Raw genomic sequence first — 12975 nt, 5'->3', positions numbered from 1 at the left:
TTTGTAGCACCCATAGCTCCTGGCATTGTACAACACCTTAATTCGGTGAATATTTATTACATTAATTTTTTTTAAAACCCTTTAACTTATGTGTATCAGCTCCTAGGTGGAAGAGTGGTAAGGGTGGGCATTACATTAATTTTTTAATAGAGAGGTTTATTAACAAATGGAAGCAATAATAAAAGACATTTCTATGAACAATATCAAAGCCCAAGTCATATTAAATTCCCAGTATATCAGTAAATGACTTCTTTACTTGTTTGATTACTCAGTCTCAAATCATTCAACTAATTTCAGTTAATAAAGTCTATTAAGCATCTTAATATTTCTGTCTTCTCTTTAGTAATTGCAGGAAAGTCTTTCAAGTTCTCTTAAACTCATCTTTGAATTATCTTTACAAACTTCTCTGTAGGATTTCCTCATAAAACAACACAGGATAGTTCTATTAAAAATTGTTTTTAGTTGATATTTTGTTTTTTTTACCTCATAATAGTTTTCTTTTTAAAACTTTTAAATTCAACTTTAATTTGCTTCAAATTCTTTCCCTCTCTTCTCTCCCTCCTTACACTGATAAAGAAAAAAAGCCTCATAATACATATGTTCAGTCACAGAAAACAGATTCCCACATTTGCCATCTCCTCTTGCCCACTCCCCCAAAAGAAAGAAAGGAAAATAAAATGCATTTCAATATGTACCCTAGTTCATCAGTCTTCTATTTGGAAGTGTCTAGAATGTGTCATTGTAAGTCCTTTGGAGTTGTGGTTGGTCATTGTGTTGATCAGATTTACTTGGTAAAGTTTTTCAAAGTTCATTATTTTGATAAAGTTACTGTTGTTGTATGATTTGTTCTCTTGGTTGTTCTTAGTTCATATAAGTCTTCCCAAGGTTTTTCTAAAATCATTCCTTTCATCATTTCTTATAGCACAACAGCATTCCATCACAATCATATCCTAGAACTTTTTCAACCATTCTCCATTTGATAGGCATTCCATGAGTTTCCTCCTCTTTGCCTTTAAAAAAAGAGCTGCTCGGCCTCAGCCACTTCCCAGCTGTGTGACCCTGGGCAAGTCACTTGACCCCCATTGCCCACCCTTACCAATCTTCCACCTATGAGACAATACACCTAAGTACAAGGGTTTAAAAAAAAAAAAAGAGCTGCTAGGGGTAGCTGGGTAGTTTAGTGGATTGAGAGCCAGGCCTAGAGACAGGAGGTCCTAGGTTCAAATCTGACCTCAGAAACTTCCTAGTTGTGTGACCCTGGGCAAGTCACTTAACCCCCATTGCCTAATTCTTACCACTCTTCTGCCTTGGAGCCAACATACACAGTATTGGCTCCAAGATGGAAGGTAAGGGTTTAAAAAAAAAAAAGAGCTGCTATAAATGTTTTTGTACATATGAATCCTTTTCTTCTTTCTTTGATCTCTTTGGGACATACGCTTTCTAGCAGTATCGCACAGTTTATTAGCTTTTTTGAGTATAGTTCCAAATTTCTTTAAATGGTTCTATTAGTCACAGCTCCAACAATAGTGCATTAGTATATCTGTTTTCCCATAGGCCCTCAGGCATCTATCATTTTACATTTTTGTTGTCTTTGACAATCTGATGAGTGTGAGATGATATCTCAGAATTGTTTTCATTTTCATTTCTCTAATTAAAGTATTTTTAAAAATATGACTATTGATCATTTGGATTTCTTTTCCTGAAAATTGCTTATTCATATCCTTTGACCATCTATCAATTCGGAACTGGCTCTTTTTACAAGATAGTTCTTATTGCCTCATATTTGAATGTAAGCAGTTTATGTTTGCTTAGACCTTTATTATTGTTTATTAATATTTACCTTTTTTTAATCCTTCCCTTTTCTTCCATGTTTGAACTTTGAAGTTTTTCCATTGCTTTGGTCTTATTATGACCCCCAAATCCTCTCATTTCATTTTTCCTCCATAGAGTGCTGAGTGAAATTCTTTCTGTGGTTATGGATCCCATTTAGGAGGCTTTGTAATATTTCTGTTGTTGCTGCAATCAGTACAATATAAAACAAACTGGATCATTTGGAAGACTTCACTCACTGACACTTAGGGTTTATGCTAGACATTCTACATGATGATGGGAAACATTTTTGACAAGCATGTGTTATATACTTTGCTTGATAATATGTAATAACTGGGCTGGTTAAACAAAGTTATCTCTGATGTTGCATCTATCAAGGAATGTTTAATAATCTTAAATTAAATATTGGGAACATTTTGTTGGAAGAGAAACTGTAAAGGTTGAATTGGCTCTACTGAATCAAAAGCTTTTTTAAATAGTTAAACACAATGGGATATTGTATTCTCTATAACTTTCAATCAGTTTCTGTGACTACAAAGATATTTTCTACTATAAAATCTTTTGTAAGAGAATATCTGTCATCATCACCAAAGAACATATAAAAATAAATCTCATAAAGCATTGCAATGATGAGAATGTAGTCATATGGATTGGTAGTTTTATGTATCTTCTTGATTGGCCTTTTTTGAAATAGTAATAGCATCAAAATTTTCTAATCCTTTGATATATTCTTATTTTTCAGTTATCTTGACATTCTATTCCCTCATTGCCCTAAAAATTGTGCAACCTCTAACATGGACCTTATTTGTGTATACTAATACTGCATTTTGTCTAATTTGTTTTCAGTAGTGTCATTGTTGCTAATTTTACTTATCTGAAAATAGAGTGAATTATTTTTACACTATCTCTAGCTCTAGGATTGGGAAGAAAGTATTTGGTAAATTATAAAGCACTATTTATTCATTATTATACTTCTTCCTTATTTTCTCATTAATATTAATAGTTGTATTGATTAATTAATGGTTATTTAATTCAGTTCAACAAACATTTATTCAGTGTTTGAATTAAATTGAATTTCACATGCCACTTAAAACTGAATGTGTAATCATTTTCTTCCTTTAGGGACAAAAATACCTATGGATAAAAAGATTAATTTTGTGGGAGATATTTTTTAAAAGAGAATATGATGAAATAAACTCTAGTAAAGGGCCCATTTTTCATTTAACCCCTCTTTTCATTTTAAAAAAAAACACCTCTTCATAGGAAAATAATCTGGTATACATAAGAATAATCCAGTCCTTATTTCCAAAATTATAATTCCTGGTTTCATATCATATGAGACAGCATGGGCACTAACCTCTAGCAGTTCTTGAGCTATATATCTATATCTATATCTATCCATTTGTTTTCTCCTGTCTTCTCAAAGCAGAGCAGATAGAAAGTTTCCTCTGGAGGAAAAAGCTTCATGAATCTCCAAAGTGATAGGTACCATGAATATGAGGGAAACAGAGTGACTATTTTCACTTTGCCATACTATCTTGTATTTTTCCTATGCTGCTCCTTCTTTGTCCAGCACCAATTTTATGTTTGGTTGCAAGGGAAGAATTTAAAATTCTGCTTGCTTTAGGGAGGGATGCATATGGAAGTGGTGGGTAGGAGGGAACAAATGATCAGAACTACTTTAGGAAATGCCAGTGAAGAATTTGAAGGAAATCTGAATCAAGTTGGAGCCTATGTGTCTGTGCCTTTTCAAATATATTTGTATCTGTATAAGTGAGGAGTTTAAAGTGAAAATTTAGTCTAGGGGTGAAATGATTGGTTTGTCTTTTTTTTTTCTTCTCAGAAATCAGGCAAATTAAAATTGTACTAAAAAGTGAGTTTAAAAAAGGGGACAGGTCAGATATATACCTATTATAGGAAGGAAGAGTCATAGAGGGAACAAAATACATAATAATTGCTATAGCTTTGTGCTGCTATAATGTTTGAAAACATTAACCGTGTTATTGCCACATTTTAAGATAGGCTTAAAAACTGATTTTTGACACTTTCTGATGCTCCTTTACTATATGAAAAATCTTTATATGTATATATGCATTTGCATATACACAAACATACACATTTATGTGTATATACATACACGCATAATATGTGCATAGAGACAACTTAAACTTATAATAGGTACACAAATGCCAAAGAGATTGGAAGGTTACATGAAATAAATAACTTGTTTCTTTTAGGATTTTGTTTTCAAAATTTCTATTTACTCCAAAAAGTAGCATCTTTCAGATTACATAGCTTCATTTAGGATTCTAGTTTTATCTTTCTTTTTTTTATTAACAAACAATAGACTATAAGCTCTGTGAGGGTAGGGGTTCTTTCATTGTAGTCTTCATATTCCTAGCCCTCAGCATAATTTGTAATTGATAAATGATTAATGAAGTAAATTGAATTTTTGAGCCTGTAAGAATTAAAAATTATGGGGCCAGTCGTAGCTTAATTTTATTAAATCTAAAGGAAGAGGAGGAGGAAGGAGGGGGGAAAGTAGGTACTTAGCTGGCTAATCCGTGACTGCCATCATGGGCCTCGATACACTCCACCGCAGGTTCAGTCAGCACCATCCAAAGATGCCAAAGACCCCCCACTTTCTCCTAGTTTTGCCTTATAAAGCCTTTTCCTCACACATTAATAACTCTCACAAGTCACATCTCAGGAGCCATCCACAGTTTCTTAATTTGCCTGGGCTGCCCAGCGGGATGGGGCCTGGGAAATCTTTGCTCTGTGGTCTCCTGATATTGACTCTATTACTTCCTGTCATGTGACTCTTAACTTCCTTGGCAGTGGCACATCTATCTCCATTTACTCACTGGTATTTGGCCTCCAGGTCAAGAGAGCAACATGGGAGAGAGAGAAGTTTACTTTAGACAAGCCTATTATTAGGAATTTTCATATTAAGCTTAGTAGTATTAGTTTAGAGACATTATAGTACAGTGGACTCATATTCATAAGAGCTAGATTCAAATGCTGCCTCAGCAATCTCTCAAACCCTTCATCTCATTTTTTTTAAACCCTTACCTTCCATCTTAGAATCAATCCTGGGTATTGGTTCCAAGGCAGAAGAGTGGTAAGGGCTAGGCAATGGGGGTCAAGTGACTTGCCCAGGGTCACACAGCTGGGAAGTGTTTGAGGCCAGATTTGAACCTAAGACCTCCCATCTCTAGGTCTGGCTCTCAATCCACTGAGCTGCCCCCTTCATCTCCTCATTTGCAAAATGAGGAGACTAATATTTTCATTATCTATCTCCTATTGTTACTGCTCAGAAAACACTTTATAAACCTAAAAGAGCTCTGTAAGCGTACTGCTGATTATTAAAAATTATTTGTAAAAAATACCCAAAAGGGAAGCAAACATTTGGGAGATGTAGTGTCAAGGTTTTGCATCCCTAACATAAAGATGGATTTTAGAGGACACTTTTGGTTAGACCAAAAGAAGTTTCTGATCTTCAAAATTATTGCGTGGGCCCATTGTTTCATAAACAAATTCATTAAAGTCTTAAATTTAATCTAATTTGGAGAATCTGTGATGACAGATATAACAGCACTTATAAAGTAAAATTCCTATGTTGGCAGTTTCAAAGATTTGGAGAAAATGTGAACTACCAAGGGTTGGAAGGAAATAGATCCCTAGATCCAATGATGTGTAGCTAGTTACTAGGAAGTCACAAGGAAGAATTCTTTACTGCCTTGGGGGGAAAAGCATGAATGTCAAATTTGTAGTAGTGACTTCAGTAACAGTGACATAATCTATAATAATAACTCATTTATACAATACTTTCAGGTTTACAAAGCACTTGCTCCACAATAACTCTGAGGTAGTTAGTAACAGCATCATTACAACACCCCATTTTAAAAATGTGGATTCTGAGTCTGAGAGGCCACTGAATTGTCTGTCCCCTGAAGGATTCTAATAGTTTTCTTAAGTCCAAGTCTAATATCCTAGTCTATTAATAGACAGCGTGAATGTATTAGAACATCCTTGTTTGCATCTAAAACAAAAAAAAAACTTTATTTTTGGTGGAAAAAAATGAGATTCACTATTTTTAAATTTCAGGAGATATATTTCAACTACTTTTATTTCCCAAACCCTGCACATAATCAAATAATGTAGACAGAATAACTAGTAATAATAACTTCTTTTAAAATATCAGAACCTGACTCAGAATTAAATTTATTTTTATACAGCAAGCATTTTCATGCATATAATCACAAACTAAAATTTAACTACATAAGTGATTACAAAATCACAAAAGATGTATTAAGAAGTATTACCAAGGGAAACTGCTGAGGTGACTTTTTCAGCATTAATTTCTCTTACTAAAAAAGATGATAGAAATAGTTGTTCTTTACACTTAAATTCAACCTTGTGACTGCAGACATGTAGAAATGTAAATTTTGTTTAGTGTAATCTGTAAAAGTCATGATCTGATTGGTTGAACTTTAAAATGTCTTACCTATAGTTTCTTTTTAATTTAATAACTTTTAAAGATAAACACATGTAATTTATCTTTTTGTAAAGATATAAATTTATTTTAAAGTAAATTTATATCATCCTCATTAGGGTAATAGTATCTCTCTCAACTAGTTTCTCATCTGTTTTAGTTTCACAGATAATGCTCATATGTACAAGTGGTAGGATAATGTGAGACACAAAGTCACAGTTTGTAGCCTGTCTGCTTGAGTCCATGAATGAGGGATATCTTAGCAACTTTTGACCAGGTCTTGTGATATTTGATTCTGCGTTCACATACAGATATACCCTAGCTGACTGTTTGCCTGTTCAGATCTCTAAATAATTGGACATTTTCTCTATATAGGTTCATAGTCAACCATTAGGTTTCCAGAAAGATGGAAAGCACATAAAGTACACAGAGAAATAAAGGATTTTCTGCTTGTCAGTGATCCCAAATATCATTCACCATTCCTCAGAGTGTGATGTATTCATTTATCATCCTGGATCCTTTTCTGAGGGAAATCAAAAGAATTCAAGGTTGACATAGTTATACAATCTCTCATATTTGGGAGCACTATATTCTTTTGTTTTGAAACTTTAGTAGAATGGATGCTTGTTGGTTCATAACATTATTAAATAGGCAGAAAAAGTTTAGGCAGCACTTGTATCATTTAGCAAATTGAATTAAATTGTCCTCCACTGATTAAAACAGTAGTGAATTGTTAGTATGTATTTTAGGGTAAACACACAACAGGCTTTTATTCCAAGACAATAATTTAATTTTGTGTTCTATTGTCTTCTCTAAATTTTGTTTCCCATGATAAATGTTAGAATTTTTAAAAGAAAGTAAATTGTTTTAAGGAGTAATATATTATTTATTATATGCAAATTAGAATACAAGAAACTATGTTCAAAAAGATTGTCATGTAGTTTATTTTATACTATATGTTTGGTTTATTAATTCAAGACCATTTACATTTTTCTGAAAGAGTGTTTTTTATTATTCCTAGTAATGAGTGAATAAAACTATAGTTTTGAATGTTATATTGAAATAATTATCATGTCAACACTACATCTCACTTATCCCACTGTGATTTAAATAGTTACAAATTAAAGAACATTATTTTTACATGAAAAATTTTTGATAGGAAATAATTGATAAAGTAAATGAATTCTCAAAATTTATTCTAAGATTTGTGGTTCTGTTTTCTTTTACATAGCATAGTTAATTTAATATTTAATGGTGGCATAGAGAAACTTTATTTTGGTTGGGCCAATTTTATTCTTGAAATTTAAATAGTGGCTCACATTTCTTTTTAATGATTAGTTTTACTTTACATGGGAAAAAAGAGATGTAAGCATTTCTATGGGTTAGAGTTACAGTGTATTCTAGTAGGAAAAAGTAATGGTTCCAATAGCATGTTTTATCTCACAGTAGATACCAAAGAAAAATGTGAAGTTTGAGGAAAAGTTTTGAGTACATGAGATCACCACCAGGGTTAGTTAAAGATTCTGTCCTTTATCTGTTAAAATAAACGAACAGGCCAATGATATGTAATTTTATTGTTATGAAGTATTCAGATTTGGGAATCCTTTACTGATTGCAATCAGTCTATGATTAGTTGATAAATCTTAGGCAATTGCTTAGTCTCAGAGTTTAAGTGACTTGCTTAGGGCCACAGAGCTAGTAGGGCTGAGGGGTGAGATTTAAAACTAGTTTTCCTGTCTCTAAGCCCAGCACTTTACCCATTTAATTTGCCTTGTGATTTTTATTTTTCCTAATGGGCTCTTTATAAAGAAAAAGATTAATAATGAAGGGATGTATTTTCTATTCACCCTTGTGTCTTATTTTGGGTTTGAATGTTCTCTGAAAGGTGAAGGGGTATACTTTTATCTACTTACCTAGAATTATTATGATGGTTTGAAGTGGGGGAGAGTATTAGAAATTACCTAAGTAGTAAATCCTGTGACCATTCTCTATCAAAAAAAAAATCAAATAGTCTATTGTTCTTTCTTTTAGTGTAACACTTTTGAATATAATCATATTTTGAGTGTATTGTAAATGTGAAAACAGATCCTAAAAAATTTTATAAATGGCTAATAAATTTTAGCTTCTTACATGAGACATATGTTTTTGATAAATATGGAACTTTAAGAAAAATGCTCTCAAATTAAAATAATAAATTAATCATCAGAAAAAAAATTCAAGCAACAGCAAAATTCTTATGAAAGACTATTTCAACATAGGGAAATAGTCCAGGAGGGGTTTCAAGTACAGACAAGAATTGTCTTGTGAAAGAATGGTGTCTGTATTTTTGTGTGCATGTTTCTTCTGAGCTTTGACCATAGATGAACCAAGGGGGGCTAACTACTCTGTTTTTCCCCTTCTTTCATTACGTGACCTACACATTCCTTCTTTCTCAATCAGTTTCCCTCCTTGCCCCATAGAATTCTTTGTGCCTATTCCCACAGTCCTTCAAAGAAAGTACAGGTTCTCATGGGACATGACCTAGAACAATGGCTGACAGAAAGGTCCTCTACTGTGTGTAGGCATTGACAACTGACTGATAAAATCCATTTCAAGAGAAAGATTGGTGGTAGGAAGAATTTGAGACCAGAACTCCTAGACAACTCTTGTCCAGGAAGTCACTGCTAAATAATGATGGGTGGTAATAATTATGATCTAGGCTTAGACTATTTTATGTCTAGTAGTCCTCTTAAATAAGATAATTATGGTTTTTTTTTAAAAAAAATAGGAATTCATATAACTGTTCAAAGCAAAATAAACCTTTGGTTCTTAAAAATCTGTTAATGCCAATTATATGAATATATTTTCTTTCTTTTTAAAAGAATGGTTATTCATTATTGTGACACTAGATATATAAATGCTACTACCTTGTTTTTTATTTTAAAAAGGGAAGTTCCTTTTATGAACTTGGTCATTTAGAGGATAGCAGTCCATCTGGATCATTTAACAGATTTTATTAACCAAATCTAGGATGCCAACACTGAGAGATAATGTGTTCAAGGAACTATCCCTTATGCTCAAAAAGTGCTTTAAAGGATCATGACTGTGCCTGCTTGTTGAGCAATTTGTAGTCTAAAACCTTAGGATAATGCTTCTTTCAAAATAAATCTAAGGAGATGGTTGTTATTTTAATTTACTTCATTACTTCAAATGACAAAGTTGATCAGATGTTGACCCATAATATTTTACTTTAAAGTTTTTATTCCTCAGCCAAGTTATATTGTTAATTTTATCATGTATGCTTGTTCTCACTGTGCCTCTACTTCCTAAAAACAAAACTGTAAAATCGCAATTCCTTTAACTTGAGCAATCAGGCTGACTGATGTTATTTTACCACACTTCTTCTATTTTTAGAATAATATATAAATGTTCCATGTGTGACACTGTGTTTACTCTGCAAGCCTTGCTGTATCGCCACTTTGACCAACACATTGAAAACCAGAAGGTGTCTGTTTTCAAGTGTCCAGACTGTTCTCTTTTATATGCACAGAAACAACTTATGATGGACCATATCAAGGTGTGTGTGCATCTATCAACTCCTCTCCTTTAAATTAATTGGCAGATATGTTCGTTGGTTATAATTTGAGGCTGTAAATTATTTTAAAGCATGCACTATCAAGGATAGGCATGGATGTAAAACATTAATTATTCAGCAGTAACATGCAGACTTTGGTAATCAGTTGAAATGTGAAATGCTGGGGTTTTTTTTAATTTGAGTACTCAGTAAATATCTTGAACTGAATACTCAGTAGGTAACCTGAATATCAGCAAAAATAAGCAGTTAATTATAATTCTATAAAATGACTTTTTAAAACAACAGTATTTTTTAAATGGAAATTCCAGTTCTGAACATTAGTTTTTAATATTTCCCGGGAAGTGGCAATATGCGATTTGTATGTACATCATAGAAGTACATACTGTACCTGCCTTATCATTTCATGAACTAAATTTGTAGAGAAAACACTGATGTAGATATATGTATATATATAGAAACATGAACATTTTTCTTGATAATTACCTAAGTTGTTAAATTCTCATTGTAGTATTATTCATCCCTTGATCTTTTTAGGTTCTTTCTTTGAAGCCTGCAAATAAACTGGCCAATAAATGATCTATTTGGACTTTTCAAAAAATAAGGTACAGGCATCTAAATGCACTTGGAGTTACTTAAGACTTTCCCCAAAAGGCCAGTGTTTTATTCCCAACCTTTTCAATGGCCAGTCTAATTGCTTAAGCAATCTTGCTCCTTATGTGGTTAGGTGATGATACCTTTTATTGGGTGCTCAGACATAACTAAGAGTGCCTTTTTTGTTTTTGTTTTTAGAAGGAAAACAAGTAGTCCTAAATTTCCCTAGAATAAAGAACTTATCTATTAAAAAAGTAAACTAGAACCTTTTATTTCAATTCCAAGGTGATGCTACAGTTGGAGATAGGGTAAAAATTTATAACTCCAGGCAGGTCTCTTTTAAAAGCAAACAAAGTACCTGATTTATTCTAGGCTTTTGTCACTAGATGAATAGATATTTAACCTTTGAAGCCCTCTGTTTTGAACATGACTGAACAGTGCACATTTGAGGTAGGCAATTATTTCACAAAGCCCATGAGCCTAGTCATGTTCTTCTGAGACAGCGGTGCATCTATATCTAAGGGCTGGTTGTGGCAGGACAAAATGTGAATAAAGTGAACTAAAGATCAATTTCACATCTTCACTTTTCATTCACTAAAAAGTCATTTTTCATGAGATCATCTACTTATAAAAAACTCAGAGAAATCTTAGAGGGAAATAAAAACTTAATGACTCTTACATATTTGAAAAGAAAGTAAATGGAGAAACATTACAGGCAGATATTTTAAAGAGGGTTTTAATGTATTTTTTTTCTAGAACACATCCTTAAATCTGTACGTAGGGTCATCAGTGTTGTGGTTAAGGTCTTTGTTGTATTCATTATAAATCTGGAGGAATGAATATGAGTTTCTAGGAAATAGAGACTGAAAAGGAATGATAAAATCCTGTGGACACAAGGAGAAAGTATATTTTAATTTGTCTGCGTTTTCACAGAACCACAGAATACTGAAACAGTAAGAATATTCTCTTGTCATTCTCATTTCATGTATATTCAATACCATACTACTACATTTATTTGGGGGAAATAATAGGAAAAGAGATAGGATTTGAAGAGAATTACATAATACCAAAAAATACATGCTAGCATCACCTGTTATTTCACTTAAATGCACCGAGAATTTCTTTACTTGTGTAGCCCCTTATGCAAATTAATCAAGAATAGGGAATTTTTTTCTTTTTTTTCTTCTTTTATGCATTCCAAGGTAGCTTTTCAAGTTAGATCTTTGCCAATCTAATTTAATACCAAATTCTGGAATTTCTTTGATCTATTCAAACGAGAAGTCTCCTAATAAATGTTCAACCCTTGCATCCCTTTAAGTAAAATAAAATCACATTTCTAGGATTATTAGTTTTTAGAATCTAGGGAAAAGTAATTTTAAAACATATTTGTTGAAATTATATATAAAGGCAATTGTTATTGATGAATAATATTTTAATTATAAAATTGTTAGATGTTGGAAAAGTATAATTTTTCCCCCTTCATATATTCCCCTCTTATCTCATGTTAGAATCCCATTTATTTACTTTAGATATTATTATCTAATCAAGTTATAGTTTATATTAAGAGAATTAGTTTTTTACTCATTCCTATTTTAAAATTAGTATGTGTTATAGATTTTTAGTAGCATGATTTTTTGTTTGTATTTCAAATGATTCAAAAGAAATTCTGGACTTTGAAAAAAGTTTACATTGACTTTTGATTTAGAAAGTGTTTGGCTTTTGTTTGGCTTTTCATACACAAATGGAATTGGGCTTTCAGTTTAAAAAGAACCCAGTACAGCCTTTGGATATCATTTATCCATTCCTTCCCTGGTTCTCTTTTTGCAAAGGAACGTAGCATAAAACTTTTAAGTCAGACATTCTTCATTGTCTGATTGTTAATAGTCATTTTAATCAATGAAACTCATGGTGCTGAAAAAATAAAATAATCTTACTCTTGAGGGGAAAAGAAATGGGTTAAAACGATGCTCAAAGAGTATATTTTACTATGGAATGAGGCTAAATCTCATGAAAAAGAACAGACATTTTCCAGAAGCATTCACTGGAGTAGTTACCCTCTAAGGCAGGGGTCAGCAACCTTTTTGGCCGTGAGAGCCATAAACACCACATTTTTTAAAATGTAATTTCGTGAGAGCCGTACAGTGCTCACAGTGCGAGCTCCTGTAACAGTGCGCACTCCTGTAACAGCGCCTGAAAAAAAATTGACTTTATGGCTCCTGCAGAAAGAGCCATATGTTGCCGACCCCTTCTCTAAGGTATTAGGACAGAAATCTTAAATAAGAAAACAGGAAGCATATAGAACAGGTGAAGGACCTTTTTTGACTATAATGAACAATCTTGCTTTGGGCAGGTACCTTTTGGCATATAAATCTTGTAAGTTTTTTGTCAGACTGTAATTAAATTTAAAGTGAAATTGAAAAATGTGTCTAAAATAGTTTATATGTACTGTTTTAGAGACAGTATCTCATCTTCCCCATTTGTCTAA

General features: G+C 32.6%; 1 protein-coding gene across 1 annotated transcript in view; it reads left to right on the top strand.

Moving 5' to 3' along the window:
* Window positions 1-12975, top strand: part of ZNF532 (zinc finger protein 532) — a 116068-nt gene that overhangs the window by 72101 nt on the left and 30992 nt on the right. Inside the window, exon 8 of the mRNA XM_044664533.1 lies at window positions 9719-9881. Within this exon, the coding sequence (XP_044520468.1) occupies window positions 9719-9881 (163 nt within the window). The remainder of the gene's footprint in view (window positions 1-9718; window positions 9882-12975) is intronic.

The sequence above is a fragment of the Gracilinanus agilis genome, chromosome 1 (genome assembly GCF_016433145.1).
Source record: "Gracilinanus agilis isolate LMUSP501 chromosome 1, AgileGrace, whole genome shotgun sequence".
Lineage (NCBI taxonomy): Eukaryota > Metazoa > Chordata > Mammalia > Didelphimorphia > Didelphidae > Gracilinanus > Gracilinanus agilis.
The sequence above is the reverse complement of the archived record's forward strand: the minus strand, read 5'-3'. Positions and strand labels throughout refer to the sequence as shown.